Here is a 26,463-nt window from a genome sequence, read left to right as displayed (position 1 = left end):
CTCCTTTGTTACTTCCTTCCGGAACCCGAAGCCTCCTTTCTCTTTATTGAAAGCCTGCAGCCCGCCGATGATGGACGTGATAGCCTCATTCCTCTTTCTTCCCCCCTCGCCTTCCTCTTCCCCCTCTTGGTAGTGCAGAGTTTCCATAGGGTGGCCGGGGAAGGGACCCAGCGACCTCCTCTCCAGATCCTCCCTCATCATGCCCTTCTGTCCCCAGCCATTCTCTGCCACCAGCTCCCTGAGCAGGCCCAGACGTGGGTCCTCTGGTCCCAGCTCCAGCAGCGGTCCCCAAGAGCGGAGGCCCGCCGCAGCTACAGCCCCTGGGACATCGAGGGAGGCCTGGAGCTGGAGTAAGTCAGCCTCCCACTCAGGGTTCTCCAATGTGGGCAAGATGGCAAGGGGGAAGTGGGGGTGCCCGTGTGCCCCTGGGATGGGAACCAGCAGAGCCAGTGAGAAAAAAGTGATCATCGGCTGAGAGGCACAGAGAAGGAACTAAGATAATCTCATCTATAGGTTGTTGGAAAGATAAAGTAGTTGTGAAATAAATCACAAAAGTAAAAAGAGTCAATGCATCATGAATTGCAAACCATCCAGATATTTGCAAGCCCTGATTCTTAGGGCCCTATTCAAGAATAATACAAAATTAACTGTGTGGGGCAACAAAGAAGATTCACATCATAACACCATTCCTTCTTCCCACACAAAAATATTATTTTACCCTGAAATAGCACTAAGTGGGTTAGATAAGATAGGACAGCAGCACAGATTTCTACAGATATTTAGTTAGAACCATTTACTATGTAAGCACTGAATCATATGTACCTGCTGTACATATTAGTACACAGAAATAAACAGAATATCAACATCCACACCTAATACCAACCACATTAGCATTGATATATCCATTGGCTTACCTTGTAGAGTTTGTGTTTCTGCCTTGACATCACCCTGACCTTTTAAATACCCCATAAATTAAGAGTTTATCAGCTGACAGCATCGTGATTGGTTAATCGAGCCCTTGACACACAAGTGTAACGTAACTCTGACATCTACATTCTTCTGGCTTGGAAACAAGTCTCACTTAACTGATGGACTCTAAAGTGTCCAATTATTGTGCTTGATTGTGAAGTGATTCATTAGGATTTAAAGAAACCTCATTAAGGTCTCAGTCATTAAGGTCATCTCACAGGGAGGACACAGACACAGCTGAAAGAATTCCATTGTCCGGTTTTGTAAGGATCGACGTTGGTAGAGATGAGAAGCAGGTACAGGGAGTTAACATTTAATAATTATCGGACATGGAACGGAACAGCGTCTGGACAAGAAAACAACGACATGAATACTGACAAAGGGAATAAAGTGAGGAGCAGACCAATATAGAGGGGATAATCAACTAAGTAATGGAGTACAGGTGAGTCCAAAATTACACAGCTGTGCGTAATGATGGTGACAGGTGTGCGTAATGTAGGCAGTCTGGCGCCAGAGAGGGAGAGCGGGAGCAGGTGTGACAGGTTCCTGACATAATCCCAATCATTACAGACATAATTCATAAATACTCTGGATCAGTCACTTTTCTCAATTGAACTATTTATGTAAAAACGTCATAATACCAGACTACTATAACGATCATACAACACCAACTATGTCGGAAATTCCAACACGAAAGATAACTTCTCTTTTGCTTTCTGTTTGCCATGTAAAAATCATTATGGTGCATTAAGTTTGTTGGAACCTCTCCAGCGCGCTGACAATAAACAATGATTCATTTAAGGTTGACTTTGAGTGTCCCTCGTGGTAATTTCCACGACACTGTGTAAGAATTTCCACGACACAATCATAAGTGGTTTATTGAGGTCACACCCAAACTATAGATTAAATTAATTACTTAACAGAGCGGTTATTCTCACAGAAGACAGTCCTCTGTGCTTAGTAAATTCTCCTTTTAAAGAGATTGTCCTGTACTTTTGTATACTTTTAGCCAGTAGTTCTGAAAGTAGTGCTCACGAGCCAAAAGTGTTTCCTGAAAATTGCTTGCTCTGTCACACAAACTCAGCAAAAAAAGAAATGTCCTCTCACTGTCAACTGCGTTTATTTTCAGCAAACTTAACATGTGTAAATATTTGTATGAACATAACAAGATTCAACATCTGTGACATAAACTGAACAGGTTCCACAGACATGTTGTCACGCCCTGGCCTTAGTATTCTTTGTTTTCTTTATTATTTTAGTTAGGTCAGGGTGTGACATGGGAAGTTTGTGTGTTTTGTCTAGTTTAGGGTGTGTGTATTGTTTAGGGGGTGTTGAATAGTGTATGGGGTTGTGTTCAGGAGAGAGTTCTAGGAAAGTCTATGGTTGCCTGGTTTGGTTCTCAATCAGAGACAGCTGGTTATTGTTGTCTCTGATTGGGAGCCATATTTAAGGCAGCCATAGGCTTTAGGTGATTGTGGGAGATTGTCTATGTCTAAGTGTTTAGTGTCAGCACTTATGTTTCTTAGCTTCACGATCGGTTGTTTTGTTTATTTTGTAAGTGTTTGTTTTTTTCCTTCATTAAAAGAAGATGTATTTTTCACGCGCTGCGCCTTGGTCCTCTCTCTCTTATCAAGACGATCGTGACACATGTGACTAACAGAAATTGAATAATGTGTCCCTGAACAAAGGGGGGGTCAAAATCAAAAGTAACAGTCAGTATCTGGTGTGGCCACCAGCTGCATTAAGTACTGCAGTGCATCTCCTCCTCATGGACTGCACCAGATTTGCCAGTTCTTGCTGTGAGATGTTACCCCACTCTTCCACCAAGGCACCTGCAAGTTCCCGGACATTTCTGGGGGGAATGGCCTTAGCCCTCACCCGCCGATCCAACAGGTCCCAGACGTGCTCAATGGGATTGAGATCCAAGCTCTTCGCTGGCCATGACATTCCTGTCTTGCAGGAAATCACGCACAAATCGAAATCAATCCCGCTCCAGAGTACAGGCCTCGGTGTAACGCTCATTCCTTCAACGATAAACGCGAATCTGATCATCACCCCTGGTGAGACAAAACCGCGACTCGTCAGTGAAGAGCACTTTTTGCCAGTCCTGTCTGGTCCAGCGACGGTGGGTTTGTGCCCATAGGCGACGTTGTTGCCGGTGATGTCTGGTGAGGCCTACAAGCCCTCAGTTCAGCCTCTCTCAGCCTATTGCGGACAGTCTGAGCACTGATGGAGGGATTGTGCGTTCCTGGTGTAACTCGGGCAGTTGTTGTTGCCATCCTGCAGGTGTGATGTTCGGATGTATCGATCCTGTGCAGGTGTTGTTACACGTGGTCTGCCACTGCGAGGACGATCAGCTGTCCGTCCTGTCTCCCTGTAGCGCTGTCTTAGGCGTCTCACAGTACGGACATTGCAATTTATTGCCCTGGCCACATCTGCAGTCCTCATGCCTCCTTGCAGCATGCCTAAGGCACGTTCACGCAGATGAGCAGGGACCCTGGGTGTCTTTCTTTTGGGGTTTTTCAGAGTCAGGAGAAAGGCCTCTTTAGTGTCCTAAGTTTTCATAACTGTGACCTTAATTGCCTACCGTCTGTAAGCTGTTAGTGTCTTAATGACTGTTCCACAGGTACATGTTGTGGGGGATGAATCGGAATTACTAGGGTAACATGGATAAATAAGATGTTTTATTTACATAATATGCTTATGTGAGATACTTGTCATTAGAATGTCTCCCTTTGGACTATACTGTTGGCAGTTGCACTTTTCCCTTCTCTGCGAGGGAAAAATCACTTGGGGCCCAGAGAGGGGAGAGGTCAGGCTTGTCTTCATATGTGAATGTATCTGTTAAACCATCTGGTGCTATGCAGAATATCAGAAGGGGAGGAGGACAGAATGGAACATTGTCTTCTTATGTGAATGTGTCTTTACCTATTTTTAAACCATGTGAAGGGATGGCGTGATTAATGGGGAACCAGTTAGTTGTCTCCACAATGTCTGTACGCCAGTCACTCCCTCCTTTTCCCATTGGGGGGAGGAGTATGGCAGTGTCTGGAACCATTGTATGTCCCCTCTGATGTTGCACTTATCTTGAGCTAGTATATGACCTAGAGGCTCACTCCCCTCAGTGAGCTTGTCCAGGAGTGAGGTTTACTTGAGATGGGAGAAAACAGAGTTGACAATTGAGTTATGCCTTGGATGAGGTAATGTTTTGGTACTATGAAGTACCAGGGACGAGATTAGAACCTCGTCTTAGAGACCAAACTGAACGATAATTTATAGCTAATGCTATCTGGCTATGGGATACTCCTTTCTCAAGTAAAAGGCCCTTTATGAAGTTTTCCTAAGATCTGTGGTTCGTCATGTAAGTTGAGAGGGGTGTATCTTGGCTATAAAAGATCTTGGTATTCTTTTGTAGGCACTCTCAGAATTCATTATAGACACTGAATTGATCTGAGAGTCAAAGGGCTATGGTGAAGCTCATATTATTAAAAGATTAAGTATAACTCTGACTGGTGTGTGGTTTGTAACTCTCCTCATTTGGTAATACAGGAAATTGCCACGACAATGTTCATTAATTGTTTATGGTTCATTGAACAAGCATGGGAAAGAGTACAGGCCTCGGTTACAATGAAGATCTGTGAAGTTATTTGGATTTTTACGAATTATCTTTGAAAGACAGGGTCCTGAAAAAGGGTTTCTTTTTTTGCTGAGCTTATGTGCTCCCTCTCTTGCTCTGCTGTGTGTGCATCTTGCTAGCTGTTACTCAAATGGGAAAGGGGCTGAAGCTCATTGGCTGAAACTCGAATTGCTAGGGGGCTGGCCCATGTGGGCTTCCAGAAAACAGTCGCTTTCAAACTAGGGATTTTGTGGCCGATTGAGGTAAAACAGTAATTCTGCTCATAGATTATGCATGTATGAACTACACATTGAAACATACAGCCCAAAGCATGAGGTTTAAAAAATACTTCCTAATTGCCAAAGATCCAGAGCATGTCTAAGAGGATTGTAGCATGATCCTAACTAAACCAGGTCTGTTAAAAGCAGTCTAGTAAGGTATGACTTCTCCGATTTGACTGATAGGAATTTACTTCAGCTATCTGATCTGTTGAAAAATTCTTTTAGACAACGAGTAAATAAAAGACATCCTATGTTTCCATTAGTTAATACAGACCATTTATTAAAGTACAAAGACCTCATATTGTCATATTAGGGGTGGGGTTGGGTTACTTGATATTGCACCCACACATTTCCTGGCACTCACTGCACAATATCATCTACATCTTGTTCTTGATTACTGCATTGTTGGGTTTAGAGCTGGAAAGAAAGGCATTTCACTGTACTTGTGCACATTACATTAAAACGTGAAACTCTAAACTATGTGCACATTGATATTGATACCATATCATAACAACCATGACAAACTGTGGAACAAAACAAGTAGTCACGCGGAATAATCATGAAATGCTTAAATTTCCCATAGCATTATTATATACTGAACAAAAATATAAACACAAGATGAAAAAATGTCAACGATTTTAACAACTTACAGTTCATATAAGGAAATCATTACATTTAAATAAATAATATGATATGCATTGCTGGGTCTCTGCTTTTCACTGACAGTCGCAACTCAACAATAATCTATTTGGTATTTGCAGCACGTGCTGCCCAACATGCGAGCCCTTCCAACTGTAGGCCAAATCATGCTTTCTGGTGTAGTATCCGATTTTCAATTATTTTATTTATTTCTGTATAGACAGGAGTAAGCTAATTAGGCTATATCATTTTAGCAATTTAATTATATTTACTTTAGTGAAAGCGTAGCTTCCCCTAGCCTTATGGACATGCCGCCTATGCCTTTTAATGTGGAATAACCACAACCAGTCAGGAGGTTTTCATCTGATTGCCAAACAATCACTTAACAAAGGCGCTCCTGTAGGCTATCCGCGCACATTCGTCCACTCACTAAATCATTTCAGCATCCAAACCCCGACAATGCACTGTGCAGCCGCAATTTGATGAATGGAAAGAGACATCTGTTACAAAACACCTACGTGTATTGTGTACGTGTACTGCCATTGTCATTAGGCCTACACTTGTAGTCTGAATTGATGCATCCACTGTTGTCCACGCAGGCCTCGGTCTCGGCCTCTCATCTCCACCTTGACAAAATGTAAGTGTTCTCCTCAAACCACAATGCAATTTGGAGCATAGACCATGTTAATTGGAAAATGTTTAATGCGGCTGACATGCAGTAATGTTAGATAATGGTGTAATAGCCTATATTTTTGAGGGATGTTGTATTAATTGTGATAGGCTCACGTTTTACAGGTACGGCGTTCCCCCACTATTTATTTTGCCGGGACGACGCACTGGACCTTACCGCCTTACTTTCACCCCTGATCTTTGGCAAACATGAAATGCCTTACAACTGTTTTCTTTCTGAGTGTGTTTATGTAGCGACAAATCCCCTTAAATTCAGGTGGTAAAATAACTAGAAAGAAGCCCATTCTGTTGAGGTAAAAAAAATGGATATAGCAATATACACCCATTATTAGATAAACCATACCCCATTAGGGTGAGTTTTGGTTAAGTGGGACACTTAGCAAAGTGGGACACTTAAGCTTTGTAATGGATATCTTTAAATGTGTACAATAGCACAACCATCAATGCCTGTGTGTTAGTGAGGAAGTATGTGATTGTAAAAAAATGGGTTCAATGGGTATGGCGTCATCATTGTAGGCGTTCGGTCTTCAATGATGTCCATAGAGCAGCACCAAAAACAAAAATTTAACTTAAACAACATTTTTAACTTTTTCCAAAGTCATTGTATTCTGTCACAATAATGCTCCTCTACTCTATGTGGCTTATGTAGGAACATGACAACAAGTAAGTTGTTTTGATCTTGAAGGAGGATCTTATCCTTGTCGATCTTCATACTAAAGCTGAAAGTATGTGAAGTACACCTAGAAAGTATGTGAAGTACACCTAGGTTCATTGTGTCAAACAGCATGCTTGTTATTCTTCAGTGTTTTACTTCCTTGACAAACCTGTTCTGGATCAGAACTACAGTAACTCCTCTGTATGTCCTGTTTATGACTAATGTACCACGTGGTTTACGATAAGTGATCAAAGCAACCTTTGCAATGAAAACAAACATGAGTTATTTCTAAATGGTTAATGGTTAATAATTTTTTGGTAAACCCTGCTGCCTTTTTGTGTAATTGTTTGGTAAACCCCACAGTCTTTATTCACCTAAACGTTACCTAATAGTATCACCATACATACTCAGCTATAATCAACTACATTGGCCTTGTTATGTTCAAAGTTCAAAAGTGCAATTACAAAGTTAATGCGACTTTGTAATAATAGGTCTGCAGTAAGTCCTTGATAATGGTTGCATTAGTTACATATCCTGTAGTTTACCTGTTGACTTTGATGGTCATGGCGTCACTTTCGAACTTGTCTCTGAAGATGGAGGACACGGCCACCTTGTATTCAGTGTTGGGAATCAGTCCAGTTAGAAGGTAGGTGTTCATGTTACCATTCACCAGAATATTCACCATGGAGAGAGAAAAAGAGTGTGAGAGAGAGAGAGAGGGAGATTCATTTCAGTAGAAAATAGAAGAAAAAACAAACAGAGACAGACAGACAGAAACCAGACAGACAGACAGAAAAATAGACAGACAGACAGAAAACTAGACACAGACAGAAAACCAGACAGATAGACAGAAAACTAGACAGACAGAAAACTAGACAGACAGACAGAAAACTAGACAGACAGAAATAACTCTTTAGTGTCTCCTCCTCTGGTTGGGGTCCAGGTGAGTCCAGGTGACCCTGAAGCTCTCTGTGGAGAACTCGCTGCTCCTCAGGTTCAGAGGCTTTGAGTGTAACGGCTTTCGTTGGTGGAAGGAGAGGAGGACCAAAATGCAGCGTGGTACGTATCCATAATATCTTTTAATAAGAATGAATACAAAATACAAAAGAACAAGAGAATAAATGAAAACCGAAACAGTACCGTATGGTACTAACACAGGAAACAATCACCCACAAAACACAATAGAAAACAGGCTACCTAAATATGGCTCCCAATCAGAGACAGCGACTGACACCTGCCTCTGATTGAGAACCATGCTAGGCCAAACACATAGAAATATAAATACAGAACAAAACATAGAAAAACAACATAGAATGCCCAGCCCAACTCACACCCTGACCAAACTAAAATAAAGACGTAAAAAAGGAACTAAGGTCAGAACGTGACAGTACCCCCCCCCCCCCCCCCCCCCCCCAAAGGTGTGGACTCCGACCTCAAAACCTGAACCTATAGGGGAGGGTCTGGGTGGGCATTTACCGCGGTGGCGGCTCTGGAGCAGGACGTGGACCCCACTCCACCATATTCTCGGCCCACTTATGTGGCACCTTAGGAGTGGCGACCCTCGCCACCGACCCCAGATTGGAGACCCTAGTAGAGGGCAGCACTGGACTGAGGGGCTCCTCTGGACTGAGGGGCGCCTCTGATATTGCCACCTGATAGGCACGTCACCTGATAGGCAAATGCGTATCCCTAATCAACGCTACAACCTCTTGAGGTAACCCAGCACTGTATATGCTTTCACATCAATGCCTCCAGAATGTTGTCCAGAGTACAATTACCCCAACATCTATCCTTTCATCTGATGCATTAAAGCAACTAACCCAACCCAACTATGGTGGTTAAAGTAGCTCCAAGACCCAACCCATCTGCATGTCTATAGTCGAATCTACTCTTTCTCTCTCTCTCTTTAGCTCCGCTTCCTCTGTCACTGCATCTTCAAGCTCACCCATTATGCAGCTGGACCTCACTTCACGTGAGAAGGGTGAACCCACCGAGGAGAGACATGACGATCTTTATCGCTGCAGGTGCTGTAAGGAGTACTGTGTGTAGACCAGACCAACGCTGTCCCAACACCCCCCTCCTAGTGTATCTTGACTCAATCTCCAGAATTCAGCCCGTGCTCTCGTTTATCTCCTGCTCCTCATGTGCCGCTTTCACCTGGGAATATACACACTGCAACGCATGGGTCATTTCCTGACAACATAGACTCTCCCAACCCATGCTACTACAGTAACCCCTGCTACTACTAACACTGCCCATGACGCACAAAATCCCCAATTTGCGCCGTAGTCCAATTCCATGTTGTTACTATCGCCTCCTTCAGTTATTGTCCCTATAGCGACTGCCGTGAGAATAACTACTGCATGGAATCTGTCAATTGTTCGCTGTCTGTTTGGCTGTTATAAAAGGGAAAGAGATCAATGACGTTGGAAGAATATCCAACCTAACAAAACTCTGAGTCACAGGTTTCCCGAAAGTGTCTGAAATTCCAACACTATCTCTGCTACTTTCACCATGATCTGGGTCTGTGTAATAGTCCCTACATTGTGCAGTTAGCTGTCCTCCCTCTCCTACGAGCTATCTCCTGTAGCAATATACATAGTCTCTGGGGATGATACCACTATCACCCCGACCTCAACAGATCTTCACCTCAGTCACATTCAATCCCACTTAACAGCCTTATGTAAACCTTCTGTCTCAAACGCAGACCTCATGTGTACCTCGCCTCCTGCTACAGATACATTTGCACATATATCGTTCCATCTAACCCATAACACATGGTCACTACTCCTAATGCACCATGGTCACTACTCCTAATGCACCATGGTCACTACCTCTAATGCACCATGGTCACTACTTCTAATGCACCATGGTCACTACTCCTAATGCACCATGGTCACTACTCCTAATGCACCATGGTCACTACTCCTAATGCACCATGGTCACTACTCCTAATGCACTTCTAAAGTTATAAACATCAGTCCCTCCTCTGGAACAATGATCACTCTGTGTTCCACGAAACCTAAAAACATATTGACTTAAACAGGGAAAAGAGAAAATACATGTTTAATAATTTCACACCACCCTTGATGCTACTACAACTGGGGACAGAACCGCCCATCCTTTACGTGCTATGCTCATGTCATGCTGGTCTCCATGCCCGTCTTCTTCATTTTCATCCTTGGGTGTTAACGCAAGACACAGACTATGAACCTTGTATGCAATTAATTGTACCGTATCATCGAGCAATCTATATGTACTGATGCGATTTAACATAAAAATTCTGACGACATGGTAAAAAATATATATATAATTAAATTAAAAATAGTTGACCCAAGCTATCATCCAGTGAGTTCTCTAGCAACCTCCCTATTGGAGGACACTTAAAGATAAGGTTTATACAGCCTCCCTAGGCCTAATACATTTGGGCAGTGCACCCACCCCTCACAGTTTGAGAGCAACTCTCTCGCTGTAGCCGAATCATAGCTAAAACATTTTAGAAATGATCCAACCCAAATTCAGAATGACAGTCTTTAGTGCTTTACTTTGAGTCTATCACTCCAAATCGAGCTTCTCAACCTAGCACACATCATCACGGTTAGAATGTACATTTATAAACGGGACCTTTTATTGCCGGTAATGACTCTTCTCATTACAACCCCCCTTTGTCCCTGTTTTCCTGTCTCGAGTGGCATGGTGATGAAATATCGGTATCTCAATGCATTCTTAGTCTAAATCATTCGCAGTGTGTAGACCTTCCTTAATATCACCCCTCCCCCCCTTCCTCTTGGCACTTCCTCATTCCCAACGGCACATTTGTGACTCATGCCTGTCACATTTGATGGGCCTTGGTAATGCCCCAATTTCAATATAAAGTCATCTGTTTTTCCCACATACGAGTCTCTCACCTGAGCCGCTACCACCATTTTGTTAGGTCCATGTCTCCCACCTGTACACCAGGAGCTTGAGAGAAGTTTGAATGTTATCTCTCCATGCTCACTCCACATGCGCGGTCTCAGGACTCATGGCGCAGTCCTTCCGCCTGTACCCAGGTTAACGGCTCGGACTCAGATAGGAGTGTTGTTACTATCGCATTGAACTTCTTTGTCGCTCTTTCTTCAGCCGGTTAGGAAGGGTTTTGAGGTTCACACACACTGTTTGTGGTCAAATTATTCCTACCATGCATTAAGACACAATCTGACATCAGACATCACCTTCCATGATAACCACAAGAGAGGACAGATCAGAACAAAAGTTTAGTTCAATTCGTTTCTGATTCAGGAAATCCAGACAAGCATTGACTATATGACAAATTATTACATTCCCAATTTTCTTAATAACCTTATCTCTACGACAAATGTCAAAGAGCATAACAACATACTGTTATTGCTGAAACCATTTCAAAATTTTGTTCATACTCCCTTATTTTACTGGCGACCTCTCTTATTTTGCTGGCGACCCCACTGCGCCACCCGGGTCTCCCGGCGCCACCAGAGTCTCTGGGTTCGCGCCCAGGCTCTGTCGCAGCCGGCCGCAACCGGGAGATCCGTGGGGCGACGCACAATTGGCATAGCGTCGTCCGGGTTAGGGAGGGTTTGGCCGGTAGGGAGGGTTTGGCCGGTAGGGATATCCTTGTCTCAGTATGTAAAAAAAATATTAAAAAATAAATAAATAATTAAAAACAACAAAAAATAAACAAAAAAATAAAAATAAAAATAATAAAAAAATGTAATAAAATGTATGCACTCTACTGTAAGTCGCTCTGGATAAGAGCGTCTGCTCTTGGCCGGTAGGGATATCCTTGTCTCAGTATGTAAAAATGTAATAAAATGTATGCACTCTACTGTAAGTCGCTCTGGATAAGAGCGTCTGCTAAATGACAAAAATGTCAAATGTAAAAATGGAAGAGTTACCAGATCAGGGAGGTAGCACCATAACCCATGGGGGTATCCCAACAATCCAGCAGACCCAATCTGGGGAAATTTGTATTGAAACAAAAACAAAAGTGAAATCAGTAATACACATATCACAATCCATTTGGAGTAACTGTCAACCCTTATTAACATATTTTCCCTTCTATATGCAGACTGAACAAAATACATTTGTGTATTTACCTAAAGACCAGAGCCCCAGGGAACTGGTAATTTCCCCTTTGAACACGTTTCACATCGTGATTCAAAAACCAACAACGCTGCATGTTAACTCAAAAAGTATTAAATTGAATAACCAATCAACTTAGATTTACAACTCCATTAGGAAATAATAGTATCTCATAAAGTAATGGTAAAATAGAATAGAGACTGGTGTTTCTTATTCATTTTATAATTAAATCCCACCTGTTTCGATCATTTCTAATGAGATTGATCAGGCCTCACCAGAAAGTCAGGATACAGGGCATTCGACACCATTCAATATTTCCTAGCCCTTTTCTTTCCCTGTCCTTCCGAAACCCTTTACAAACATTTCAAACATTTCCATCATTCTGCACACCCAATTTAAAACCAAATTGAAAAGATCCCACAAAATAAATCCCACGGTATCCGGTAAGTTGTGCATGCGTGCTGGTGTGTGTGGTAAATCGTAGGTCAAAAACACACATGAACAGGCCTTACTTATCTGGGAACTCCGTTTATGGCCTAATGCAGATACTTTTATACTTAAAACTGACGAATATCACTAACTGCTCTCCCCAAGACCACAGTCTCAGGGAACATTCACTTCACTCGTGCATAATAGAGGGGTGTTGTGCTACCCGGTTCTGCACATGCACAGATCAAATACACAGCTGGAACGCTGATTAAGCTCTACATGTCCTAATAATTCGAAAGATTGCTCAGAAAAACAGGTGTTTTAATCAGCGTATGCTTACTTCGATTATGATTTTACGCCGATTAAGATAAGCAGAGTAAGGTTTTTACATGACTAATGCCATACTTGGCCTTCTGCCATAATCAGTTTAATATCGAATTATTAGTGTGCTTGTAAACTACTCATTGTTTCATGTGTTGATGTAAGAACTAAGATTCATATGTTATCACGTTTACCATGTGATTTGTACTGAGGTAAAGAAAATCTATTGGACACCTTTCTAAGAGCTCGATTCAATCTGTAACGATCATGCAGAATATCAGCGTTGTAAAGCAGTTCACAATTAAAGGGGAAATCTGTCGTTGCTACATGCATTTGTGGACTTATAAATTCATAATACATACCCATTGATTCTTCAAGAATATAAATTAGAAATGCCTCATAAATAAAGGGCAAGTTCACAATTTGTATGATTTATTTTTAATCAGGGTTCTGCAGCACCCTCAGCAGACCTACTTCACGCGGCTATGAGCCTATTTAACACTCAATACTGTATATCTGTATCTAATTAAAGAACGATAATATTATCTTTTCCAAGTGATAAAAGATGGTGCTAGCAGCACTGACTCTGGTAATGTTATTAAAAAGTATTGTCAGTTATTTTATTGTATATTTATTAAGTACACAGTGAATGCAGTTGAAACTGTGGAAGTGCTGATGTTAGTTCTGCTGTTCCAGGTCAAGGCAGCAGGGAACGTCTAGAGAGGGAGGCAATGCTGACAAATGGAGGTAATATAATTTAACAGTATCTGGGCACTTAACAGATTTGGTGCCAGCAGCCATACCACCCTGCATCCAACTACAGGCATTGACACTACAAACCATATATTAACCAACATCCCCAAACACCCCAACAAATATCAACATCAAAAGACTACATGGACATGTAACAATAACACACCACTACTATTTATTTCTTTAGGTTCATGAAATGGGTCCTTGTCCACCCACGACTCTGGTAATATTGAACTTCTATTGTAATTCATAGAGTTATCTAAATGATTGTATTATTGTTATTAGAATTCCTACTGTTACTGCAACTATAGCCCTGAGTATAAAGAGCAAGCACCCATTCCCATAATGACTTTATTGCTCTTTTCTCTCAGACATTAAAGTGTCTGACAGCACATCCAAACCAAAGAACGTGTGATTCTGTTTTGTTAATCAACAAATACTGTGAATCTGGGTGTATTCCTTTCCAAGCATTTACCATTCTGATCAGATAGGCTTGGATATGAAGTTCTTAGTTTATGATCATTTTGATCTTTTGAAAATCGTAGTGGGATTCCTTGTGAGAATAAAATGTGCCAAAAGAAATGTGTTTTCACTTGAATAACATTTTTGTGAATCACATTTTATATATAGAAAATGAACATTTGTGTTTTCATGTTTTTCTTACCAGATGTATTGGTGCTGGAACCATAATTTGATTTCTATTGTACAGTTACAGTTTACATAACCAACCAAACTTGTTTGACCTGTTTGACCACGTTCCATGAAGAAAGACTAGAGCTCTCCTGGTTGTGAAAGCCAAGGTACTCTGTTGTCACAATGTCCAGTTCACCTGGACATTTGAAGCAGACTTTATTTAGGCATATTAGTCTTCTTATTTTCGGGCCGTTCAACATTCATGTGTGCGTTCAAAATCTATTTTGTCTTACCTTGGTTCCTTTTTGCGACACTTTCGACGGGGGACAGCGGTAAGAATGTTTATTTCTGTAAGTTAAATGTTTTTTTGCCGAGTTGCTAAGTAAAAAAAAAATCATATTAAGAAATTATTATGTTGACAATTCATTTTCAATTATTGTATCCTGTGAAAATGTTGTTTTATTAAGTTATTTATTGTTCTGTTGACACAAGAAATGTGCGTGAACTGTCAAAAATAATAATTTGTTACTTAATAACTACGTCTCAACATTTTATTTAGTTCTTAAAACTGTATTGATAATTAGGCTACAATTATATTATTTGCCTGTTGCTGCCAAGTACATTGACTATACCTGACTGTACACCTGTGAAAACTATCTCACCTGGCAACAGAAAAGGACCGTTTGATTGGTTGGAAATGCTATGGTGCCGACTAGCCTAGTGTCCAATTTCGTTGATCAAAGATCCGTTTTTTTAGTTTGGTCTCTTTCAACAACCATTGTAGGCTAAGTGGTGAACAAAAAATTGAATGATTATTAAATACAAATAATATAAAATGTAACAGTTTGATTAAGGTACATTTTATCACCATCATCCCTTCATTTAGAATTCCAATTAATTTGATATTCCTTTAAACAGCATTTCCCAAACTCGGTCCTCGGGACCCCAAGGGGTGAACGTTTTGTTTTTCGCAGTAACACTACACAGCTGATTGAAATAATCAAAGCTAGATTATTACTTAATTATTTGAATCTGCTGTGTAGTCCTAGGGCAAAAACCAAAACGTGAACCCCTTGGGGTCCCGAGGACCAAGTTTGGGAAACCCTGCCTTAAAACAATCGTCCTCAATTCTTTTGGTCTTTGAAGAAGCATTTTATCTCTACTCAGGAGTCACAACTAACTCATGTCTCACTCTTTGTGACCAGTGGAGAAATGGTCGCTAAATTACATCTACACTGCCCTGTCAAAGAGAGTAGAATTGCCTGGTATCAATGAGTTCACTGCCATGGGTCTGACGAACAACAGACAGATTGATTACTATGACAGTGTGGCAAAGAAGAAGATTCCCAAACAGGACTGGATGAGGGAGAAGCTGCCAGCAGACTACTGGGAAAAAGGTACTCAGTCACGCAAGAGCAAGGAGCAGTGGTTCAAAGTCAACATCCTAATGGAGGCTACATAGCCTACTGTTGATATTTTACTAAAACGCCAAAATAATTGATTAACTTTAAAGTACAATGCAAAAAAGGGGGTGGGGGGAAGACTTAACCATACCAATTCAGTAGGGATGATTGTGAGTACTTATGAAAAAGGCTAAAGAGGGAATTAACAGAGAACAGGAGTGTTAATTTTCTGTAATCCACATTTACACTATTTAAGGTTCAGATGACCATTCAAATGGCAGCTTGTTTGTAAATACTCACAGTCCTTATTAGCCTCGGTTCTTTGTCCCCATATGCCATGAATTTGGACAGCCAGTCCACACACTCCTTCCCAGGTAGAACCTTGGTGTACAGGTTGAGGATCTGCACCCCGTCCCGCTTCCTCTTAATCAGCTGAGCTTTAACAACTGGGCCCACCCACTGCATAGTGACATCATCAAAGGCCAGGAAGTCGTCACCATCGTAGCTGTATTGGTCGCACTGACCTTTATGAATTTCAATGTGCCGTCAATCTGTTGGGCAACCGCATTTTCACTTATGATACATTTTCTAGAAGTAAAATCCTTCTTACTGCTGTTCCCTGATGAAAGTGTCCCAAACAAGAGCAAAACTACAACAAAATACATTTTGAACCCTCACATGTATTGTATGACCCTAAAATATACAAATATACTACATTCTGTATCTAATTCAGGTCTGCCCCACAATGCTACGACTGTGTGCTCTTAGCGTTCTCTAACAAGTAAACTCCAATGTTGATCCTGATCATTAAGTTGAACAGGTGTTATACAAAGTCCAAAGTCTCTTCTCTGATGCAACTGTACTTCATAACCAATAGTCAAACCTTGTCTTTGCACACCATTCAAAATCAGAATTATGTGCAAATGCACTGTTGCTTACAATTCTGTTATCATTAGCCAATACTATCCTCCTGTAGATAAATTCATGTGGAACAGGCTATACTTTTGGAACTTTTAAACTAAATGTTGGCATGTACTGTTGAATACATGGTAGACCCTATGTTGAATTATAGAATGTGCAAAAAAGTGGCTTTTATTAGTATTTTTTTATTATTTCTTTCAGAAAAACAAATCATACAGGATGTTTCAAAAGCAGTACAGGTTACATACATTGTGTACGTGTGTGTACGTCCGTGGGCATGCATGTATGCAATAAGCCTTGTAAAATAGTGGTTTAGTAAATAGTAACAGCAATGCTATGCAAAATGTATTAAATCATTTGGTGAATGCATTTAGTCCACAGGTAGAGTTCATAACACTAGAGACCCTATTCATTAAAAAACACTGACTAGGTTTCTGGCATAAGAGAAAACAATATTTTTGTCTTGACCTTCAAGGCTGCATGTTGTAATTATTTGTCTTCTCCATAAATCAATTTTTAAAATGTGATATTAAAAGAAACTCCACTGTATATTCATTCAAGAGTGTAGCTTTGTCTTAGCCTGGTAACCCAGTGAACGGTTATGAAATGGGCCCTAGGTTGAAATAAACAATCATAACAAATAATATTTCAAGTAATATTTTGATTAACAAATAAGCACATTTTCTCCATAACACATTTGTGTGTTTCATTCGTGTTTTTAACATATTGTATATCTTGTTTTAATATCCTGCAAATATATGTACAAATTGTGTTGTTTAATACTGTAGAGCATTGTTAATATTTAGAGTATTTGCAATGTTTGTCTATAACTCTTTTGAAATGTTACTTAAAATATGAGCATGTCATTAATTGGCCAATTGGCTTATGTACCTGATCTAGTACAAGTCTAGTTATAATCCCTGAAGAATGATACAATAACCTTAAAGATGCCTCTCCATACAGTAACATCCTCTGTAACAGTAAAACAATGAAATGTACGACCCAAACGGTGCCTATCCACCCCACTTATGAGTCTCTATTTGGAAGCAAGTACTTACTCAAGAACAGCAAAAACCATTAAATGCAGCAGTTTTTAGCACATTGAATCAAAGTAACTATAATTTCCATCACTAGCTTATAAGATTGAAAACGTGCAACTGAATAGTGTTATCAATAGCCATCCTATAAAATTATGAAATGAATTAATGTTCCTTCGTGGTCCGGTCAGGAAGTTTGGCCACCAATGGTCATCTATCCACCTGCACATAAATTAGACAACATGGAAAAGATGTGCATTATTAGATTGAACACGAGTTACAGTGGAAAATGTAGTTACACTGATTACTTATTGTTAATGACATGGAAAAACAACTCACAACCAACAATGTCAGACAAAGCAGTCATCTAAAGTACTGCAAAATCTATTTCATCTAAATTAATTATGGGTTACTTGTATCACATAGCTATTTATTTTATTTATTAACCATGAAATAAAACATTTGTAAAATAACTGTCCATAAAGATGATACAGTAATTTGATATTGCCCAACATCTGGCCACCCCAAAAATTTGATAAGGATTGAAATATCATGAAACCATTTTGTTAATGAAACATATGCTGATTGTGTGGTAAGCAAACAATGTTTTTTAGTGTATATGTGATTGATAATAGTGCCTTGTTCTGTTCTCTGGCATACTGTAACTCAGATTTCCCTGCATGTTCATTATCATACTAACATTGCTTGTCTTAAAGAGTAACCAAGGAAACCTTTGGACTATGGTGAATGATCACACAGATAATCTCTCATACTGGGGTCAGCCATGTTCTCAATGTTTTGAGAACAGCAAAACCAAAATCTACAATCATTTGGATCGTATTTACACATACTTGTAGAACTCATTATGAATACATTTATGTGTAATTTACGATCAACTTTCTGAAGCAACACCTAACCTAATTGATTTAGTTTATTTGTGTGATTGAAGACTGTTGTCTTACCTTGCTATTTCCTTTTAACGCCATTACAGCCGCTCCATTGCCATTAGTATTGCCATCTGTATACTTGTATACCATTGCCATCTGTATACCTCTGGCCCTTCTTTGGACACTGTGTTAACTAACCTCCAGACGAGCTTCAATGCCATACAACTCTCCTTCCGTGGCCTCCAACTGCTCTTAAATGCAAGTAAAACTAAATGCATGCTCTTCAACCGATCGCTGCCCGCACCTGCCTGCCCGTCCAGCATCACTACTCTAGACGGTTCTGACTTATATGTGGACAACTACAAATACCTAGGTGTCTGGTTACTGTAAACTCTCCTTCCAGACTCACATTAAGCATCTCCAATCCAAAATTAAATCTAGAATTGGCTTCCTATTTCGCAACAAAGCATCCTTCACTCATGCTGCCAAACATACCCTCGTAAAACTGACTATCCTGCCGATCCTTGACTTCGGCGATGTCATTTACAAAATAGCCTCCAACACTACTCAGCAAATTGGATGCACTCTTTCACAGTGCCATCCATTTTGTCACCAAAGCCCCATATACTACCCACCATTGCGACCTGTATGTTCTTGTTGGCTGGCCCTCACTTCAAATTCATTGCCAAACCCACTGGCTCCAGGTCATCTATAAGGCTTTGCTAGGTAAAGCCCCGCCTTATCTCAGCTCACTGGTCACCATAGCAGCACCCACCTGTAGCACGTGCTCCAGCAGGTATATTTCACTGGTCACCCCCAAAGCCCATTCCTCCTTTGGCCGCCTTTCCTTCCAGTTCTCTGCTGCCAATGATTGGAACGAATTACAAAAATCATTGAAGCTGGAGACCCATATCTCCCTCACTAACTTTAAGCACCAGCTGTCAGAGCAGCTCACTGCACCTGTACGTAGCCCATCTGTAAATAGCCCATCCAACTACCTCATCCCCATACTGTTATTTATTTTTTTGTTCCTTTGCACCCCAGTATCTCTACTTGCACATTCATATTTTGCACATCTATCACTCCAGTGTTTAATTGCTAAATTGTAATTATTTCACCACTATGGCCTATTTATTGCCTACCTCCCTTATCTTACCTCATTTGCACACACTGTATATAGACTTTTTCTCTATTGTGTTATTGACTGTATGTTTGTTTATTCCATGTGTAACTTTGTGTTGTTGTTTGTGTCGCACTGCTTTGCTTTATCTTGGCCAGGTAGCAGTTGTAAATGAGAACTTGTTCTGAACTGGCCTACCTGGTTAAATAAAGGTGAAATAACATTTTAAAAATGATTAGCTAAAGAAAAACAGAGGAAGATGTCAGTAGATGTTTGAATGTATAGCTACAATACAATTCTACAGTGTCCCGCGTGGATCAATTGGTAAAGCATAGCACTTGCAACACCAAGGTTGTGGGTTAGATTCCCACGGGGGACCAGTACTAGAAATGGTATACCCTTACTACGTAAGTCGCTCTGGATAAGAGCATCTGTAAAATGTTAAATTATAAAATGCAGCCTTTAGTTAGTTTTGTGAATATTGTATGTCCGTCACAGAAAAGCAACTTTCCTTGAGGCAACACCTAACTTCATGTACTGTAATTTGTTTATTTGTGGCATTACAGACTTTGTTGCCTTACCATTCTCGAAAGTGTTCACTCCAGAAAATTCCACTTCATTGCCAGTAGCTGGAAAAACACAATCTAAAGTTTCAGTACATAGAAAAAACAGAATTATCTGTGACTTTCAAAAGTACATTTTAACGCACACATTTTAACGCGATGTATTCAATGCAACCACTCTCTTCAGAAGAGGATAATGTAATGAGTGTCTTAAATAGGCCATATTTTTCAGAACCAAAAAGTATATCTAAACACAGTAAATACTTGATTGTTATATAGGGTGTCTTTACAATTGGATGAACAGTTAGTTTTGATATAAAAGCATCATGTTGTCCTTACAACTAGTGTCAAAAGTATGTTATACGTAACAATTTGACCATTATGTTGATAAATGACATGTATACAGACCGAGGGAGAGGCTGCGATACTAACCTGTAGTTCTCAAGCCAGGAATCACTTTGATGTGTAAAGAGAAAAATACATAGAAATGTTATAATTCATATGGATTTAGGCCGTAGTTCCCACCTTTCATAGCAGTACCTTTGATTAATATTTTCTTAACATTTAACAACAACAAAAACAATTTAATTGATATAAATCAAGACCTACCAATTGTCCCTCTTTTGTGCAGAACAAACAGGACCCCCGAAAGCAAGATCAGAACTACAATAATGGCGATGACTGACCCAATGATTATAGCACCGAAACTACTGCAATCACAACATTCTCCATCTGAAAAACAAAAGGCAGAGTATTTATAAAAAGCAACAATATGTAACCAGAAGCTAACATCAGTTTCCTTCCTGCTTCACTTGCAAAGCTGTTGTTAGTATGCTGTTCAGTTCAAATTAAGACTGTTTCCTGTGTCAATAACACTAAACCATATTAACCATCAATAACAACACTAAACCATATTAACCATCAATAACAACACTAAACCAAATTAACCATCAATAACAACACTAAACCATATTAACCATCAATAACAACACTAAACCATATTAACCATCAATAACAACACTAAACCAAATTAACCATCAATAACAACACTAAACCATATTAACCATCAATAACAACACTAAACCATACTAAACCAACACTAAACCAACACTAAACCTTCCCGCTCAGCCCAGTCAAAACTGTTCGCTGCTCTGGCACCCCAATGGTGGAACAAACTCCCTCACGACGCCAGGTCAGCAGAGTCAATCACCACCTTCCGGAGACACCTGAAACCCCACCTCTTTAAGGAATACCTAGGATAGGATAAAGTAATCCTTCTAACCCCCCCCCCCCCTCCTTAAAAGAGTCAGATGCACTATTGTAAAGTGGTTGTTCCACTGGATATCATAAGGTGAATGCACCAATTTGTAAGTCGCTCTTGATAAGAGCGTCTGCTAAATGACTTAAATGTAAATGTTAACCATCAATAACAACACTAAACCATATTAACCATCAATAACAACACTAAACCATATTAACCATCACTAACAACACTAAACCATATTAACCATCAATAACAACACTAAACCATATTAACCATCAATAACAACACTAAATCAAATTAACCATCAATAACAACACTAAACCATATTAACCATCAATAACAACACTAAACCAAATTAACCATCAATAACAACACTAAACCAAATTAACCATCAATAACAACACTAAATCAAATTAACCATCAATAACAATACTAAAACAAATTAACCATCAATAACACTAAACCATATTAACCATCAATAACAACACTAAACCATATTAACCATCAATAACAACACTAAACCATATTAACCATCAATAACACTAAACCAAATAAGCCATACTTTACCCCATTTTACCACAAATGGCTTCTTCAAAGTTTTATGGCTGACAGAGCATTCATAAGTTTCCTTATCTGCCTCTGGGATCTGCACACTCATCCTGATCTGGTAGGTGTCATCATCATTGGGTAGGACTTCTGTAGACTGCACTCCATCATGTGTGGTTAATGTAACACCATTCTTCTTAATATGCATTTCTACATCTTTGGGATAGAAACCTGTGGCCATGCAGGTCAGTCGGACATGTCCTGCAGTTTTGGCCTTTTTAGCAAATGCATAGACATTTGGAGGGGCTAAAGAGAGAATAAACAGAGAACATTAATATTATTTCTGATCTCACATGTACAAATGGTTGTTTTTGTTTGTTAGGCTATACTATTTAAGTACTCACAATCAGCCCTACTGATTTCTTTGTCCCCATATTCCATGAATTTGGAAAGCCAGTCCACACACTCCTTCTCCAGGTATCCCTTGGTGTACTGGTTGAGGATCTGCACCCCGTCCCACTTCCTCTTAGTCATCTGAGCTTGAACAACTGGGGCCACCCACTGCATAGTGACATCATCAAAGGCCAGGAAGTCGTCACCATCGTAGCTGTATTGGTCGGTGCCCTTTATGAATTTCACTTTGCCGTCACTCTGCCGTTCAATCTCACAACCATGTTTCCACTGAAGAATATGCACATCTGAGAGGAAAAACAAATGAAAAAGACAGTCAATGATGCCTCTATGACAATATACATGGATAACTAATGACCTACAATTTTAAAAGATTAATGGTGAGCGTAGGATAGATTGCAGGTGTTCCCTCACCAGTGTTGTTGTGCCTCATGCGATCCATCAGGATGTTGACGTTGACTTTGAACCACTGCTCCTTGCTCTTGCGTGACTGAGTACCTTTTTCCCAGTAGTCTGCTGGCAGCGTCTCCCTCATCCAGTCCTGTTTGGGAATCTTCTTCTTTGACACACTGTCATAGTAATCAATCTGTCTGTTGTTCATCAGACCCATGGCAGTGAACTCATGGATACCAGGCAATTCTAGTGGCTTTGACAGGGCAGTGTAGATGTAATTCAGGGAGTAGATGTCTGTAGGGAAAACATTTTTAACATTAAGATAATTTGTCTGAATCTGCCTTCTCTCCATGTTACTCAGACTATGCTGTAAAACATGAATAGGAAATGACTGCATGTTAAATATTTATCTCTATCATGCTGTAGGGCTGTAACGGCCAACAAAATAATGTATTCAATTAATAGTGTCAGAGAGGCCTTGCATGATGTTGTCTAAATGGTAGGTGGCATATCAATAACAAATAAGCCCAAACTCATGCATTAGTGAGAAGTGGGACACATTCTGCAACTTATAAATCAACCTATTTCATATTAATGTATTGAAGAGATACTTTGCGATTTTTGGACATGAGGCCCTTTATCTACTTCCCCAAAGTCAGGTGAACAACTGTTTATGGCTCTGTGTCCAGAATGAAGGAAGTTAGCATTGGCTTGTGAAACTACCTCTAACGTTAGTGCAACTGCTAAATAGCGTTAGCGCAATGACAGCTAGTTAGCATCGGCTCTCAAAAGTACCACCAACTTCCTTCATACCGGACGCATATACTTAAAAATGGTCTCCACAAGTTCATCTGACTCTGGGGAAGTAGATAAAGGGCTTCATTGACAAAATCTTGAAATATCCCTTTAACAAAACACCAACCGAACTCATCAAGTAGCTCGGACCTCTTGGTGTAATTATTAAGTTGTTGGCTTGACAGTCGCTAGATCCAGGTTTGAGTCCCGGTCGGGGCTATCCCCCGGATTCTCTACCATATCAAGAAAATAAATCAAATGTATTTCCTTTTTCCTTTGTTCATGTATTGTTATTTTGTTGTTGTATATCGTATTATAAAATTGTATGACCGTCCTTGTCTATCAGTGAGTGTATAAGTGTTATGTTAGTTGTCATGTGTTTTTTTTTGTGAATAAACAAATGTGTGTAAAATTGCAGTAGTCATTATCAGTATATAGGCTACTGTAAAATTGCAAACACATTACAAACATAAAATCTTCTTGGCACATGTTTTACTTTGTGATAAAAAATGTAGATAATGCTATGCCTTGTTGTTCTAAGCAAAGTAAAAAAGCGCAATGTATTTTATCGGTTTCCTTACACATTTGTGTTGTTATTGCACCGTGCCTGGCCTGTAAATGCGCAATAGCTTTCCAGTAAGCGATACAATGGATGAAGGAACGGGCGTAAAGGTCGACTAGAAATGCTACAATGCAATTACAACAAGTAGACTGTTATGCTAATAGACCACAGCTGTATATATGGTAAGCGATTTTAAAATGAATATTTTTTTATTATTCTTTTGCCACGCCTGGCTGTAAACGTTTACTTTCACTTTTGATATCGAGTACACAACTTACCGCTTTGGCTCCGGCAAATACATTCTAGTGAAAAATATAAAACAAAAAACATCAAATTAGGTCTATACATCTTGCTAATTAAACTACAACCGTTTTCTTAAGCTATATCCGTATTTAAAAAGTATATGTCGTTGGAAAGCGCCTTCACAAATATCTGTTGCGTTCCTTCTTCCTTCTGTGGGTTTTATGGCTGAGTTCAACCCAAAAGGGTGTTTTGCCGCCGCCAACTGGACTGGTCGAAACGAAAACAAGGTAAAAAGAAAATCCATACGTGATAGGGAAACTAACCTAATTCACCCAAATAAAAATGCTACATTGCCAAAACAAAACACACTACTTCCTTCTTTCAATTCTCCATATCTCCCCTGAGAGGGTGTTACACTTGTGACAATATTCCATGTAACTCCTTCGCAGAATCTTTCAACCCCAGGAACTGCTCTGCCGCTTCCACAATTATTTTTATCTTCCTGGACCTTTTCTCCACCTTGGCAGTGCCATTTATCATCATAGCTATAAACGTCCACCTTCCTAACTTTTTAAATACCTGGGTCCTGCTGGTGAAAGGAAACCCCTGCAGCCTGCAGTGAAGGCCTATCCACAACCATATTACTCTTCAAGTGCACCATTCAAACCCTCAACCCTTTTAACAGCTGCTGCATATGAAATGCCCTGACATGATCGGATATGAAAAGCCAACTGACATTTACTCCTGAGGTGCTAACTTGTTGCACCCTCGACAACTACTGTGATTACTATTATTTGACCATGCTGGTCATCTATGAACATTTGAACATCTTGGCCATGTTCTGTTATAATCTCCACCCGGCACAGCCAGAAGAGGACTGGCCACCCCTCATAGCCTGGTTCCTCTCTAGGTTTCTTCCTAGGTTCTGGTCTTTCTACACAGTACATTTATCTGAGTACATTTTACTCAAATTGAATACAATTATACTCTACAAAAGATAACATTTGGTTCCAGTCTAAAGAGAGTAAAAAATACTCTTGTTGCAGAGTTCAATTTTCAGAGTTATTTCTACTCTATTCAGTGTTTATATTTAACTCTACAAACTGTAATTTACTCTATTTAGAGTAACATGGGAACAACTCTACTGCCAATTCACGCAATATAGAATTGAATGTTATCAGTCAAGCATAGCATTTGTACAACTAAACTTAACGTCAATAAATCAGAAGTCAGTATTTAACAAAGAACTTTATTCTTAAATGTAAGACATTCGCAATACATACATCAAAATACTGATGATAATAAAATTAAATTGTGGACTGAAATGAAATGTTGGCCTCTGTTCACTTTAATACATGTACATAAAAAAGCTCAATATTGCAATTCAATACATCTAACAATGACATGGAGGATTTTGTGAAACTGGCATCTCACATATCAAAAACACTGATAAAATAAAATTGTGGCCTCTATAAAATGACATTTTGGCATCTGTCCCCCCTTTATTAAAAGTAAATAAAAAAGCCATTATTGCAATACATCTTGGTTTTAAAGAGCTTACTGTGCAGTTTTTAGAGTCACAGGAAACAGTATGGGACAATAAACAAACTTCAATCACCACAACTGTAAGACATCTGTATATCAAATGCTTTGTGACAGAAAAGCTATTTAACATCAACTACATAAGGTCCCTCTGTTGTACACCCAACTCTATATGCTCATCAAGACATTGTTTGTATGGCAAAAGTAACCTCTCATCTTTAACAAAAACATGGTGGATTTTCTGAAAAACTGGCATCTCACAATGGACTTTAAGACAAACTAAACGATACATATTTCCATGGTGTTTGGTCCATTTAACATTTAAAACCGTGGTGTCAATTGGTACCTGAAGAGTCTCAGCCATCTTACAGCCCCAGTCCACCACATTTAAAGATAACATTTTACCTGGACCGATCATGACTGTTGGTGTCAAATGTCTGCCAACTGTATGCTATTTGACTTGTGTTTCTTTGCCAATGTTTTAGTTACATTTGAAGCTTTTTCATAGTTTTTTAAAGAAATTATGCTTTGCTTCATAGCGCATGCACCAGCTATGCAAAACGGGTCCAATTTTAAGCATACATGTGGGGTAATACACCATAAAATGATGCTTCGATAGCAGCCTCTTTTTTGGAAACAATTACTTGAATAACTTGTGGTGTTCTACGATTAAGTGTTTAAAAAAAATTG

General features: G+C 39.8%; 2 protein-coding genes across 2 annotated transcripts in view; both read right to left on the bottom strand.

Moving 5' to 3' along the window:
- Positions 1 to 16,575: 16,575 nt before the first annotated feature.
- Positions 16,576 to 26,463, bottom strand: part of LOC129819757 (major histocompatibility complex class I-related gene protein-like) — a 46,675-nt gene continuing 36,787 nt past the window's right edge. Inside the window, exon 7 of the mRNA XM_055876326.1 lies at positions 16,576 to 20,083. Coding sequence (XP_055732301.1) covers positions 19,947 to 20,083 — 137 coding nt within the window. The 3' untranslated portion in view covers positions 16,576 to 19,946. The remainder of the gene's footprint in view (positions 20,084 to 26,463) is intronic.
- Positions 20,616 to 24,481, bottom strand: LOC129819767 (major histocompatibility complex class I-related gene protein-like). Its single transcript, XM_055876338.1, has 5 exons — positions 24,267 to 24,481; positions 22,653 to 22,925; positions 22,232 to 22,525; positions 21,849 to 22,133; positions 20,616 to 20,749 (listed from the first exon to the last, which is right to left on the bottom strand). Exons 1-5 carry the CDS (start codon positions 24,334 to 24,336, stop codon positions 20,616 to 20,618), a joined length of 1,056 nt encoding a protein of 351 aa, XP_055732313.1. The 5' UTR covers positions 24,337 to 24,481.

The sequence above is a fragment of the Salvelinus fontinalis genome, chromosome 22, assembly GCF_029448725.1.
Source record: "Salvelinus fontinalis isolate EN_2023a chromosome 22, ASM2944872v1, whole genome shotgun sequence".
NCBI lineage: Eukaryota > Metazoa > Chordata > Actinopteri > Salmoniformes > Salmonidae > Salvelinus > Salvelinus fontinalis.
Note: the sequence above shows the minus strand (reverse complement) of the source record. Positions and strands in the feature narration are given on the sequence as shown.

Coding starts and splice junctions, on each gene's coding strand:
- LOC129819767 (XM_055876338.1), bottom strand. CDS start 24,336: ATGTATAGACCTAATTTGATGTTTTTTGTTTTATATTTTTCACTAGAA. Junction 22,926..24,266: donor TATTTGCCGGAGCCAAAGCG/GTAAGTTGTGTA, acceptor TTTTCCCTACAG/ACATCTACTCCCTGAATTAC. Junction 22,526..22,652: donor CATGAGGCACAACAACACTG/GTGAGGGAACAC, acceptor TTTTCCTCTCAG/ATGTGCATATTCTTCAGTGG.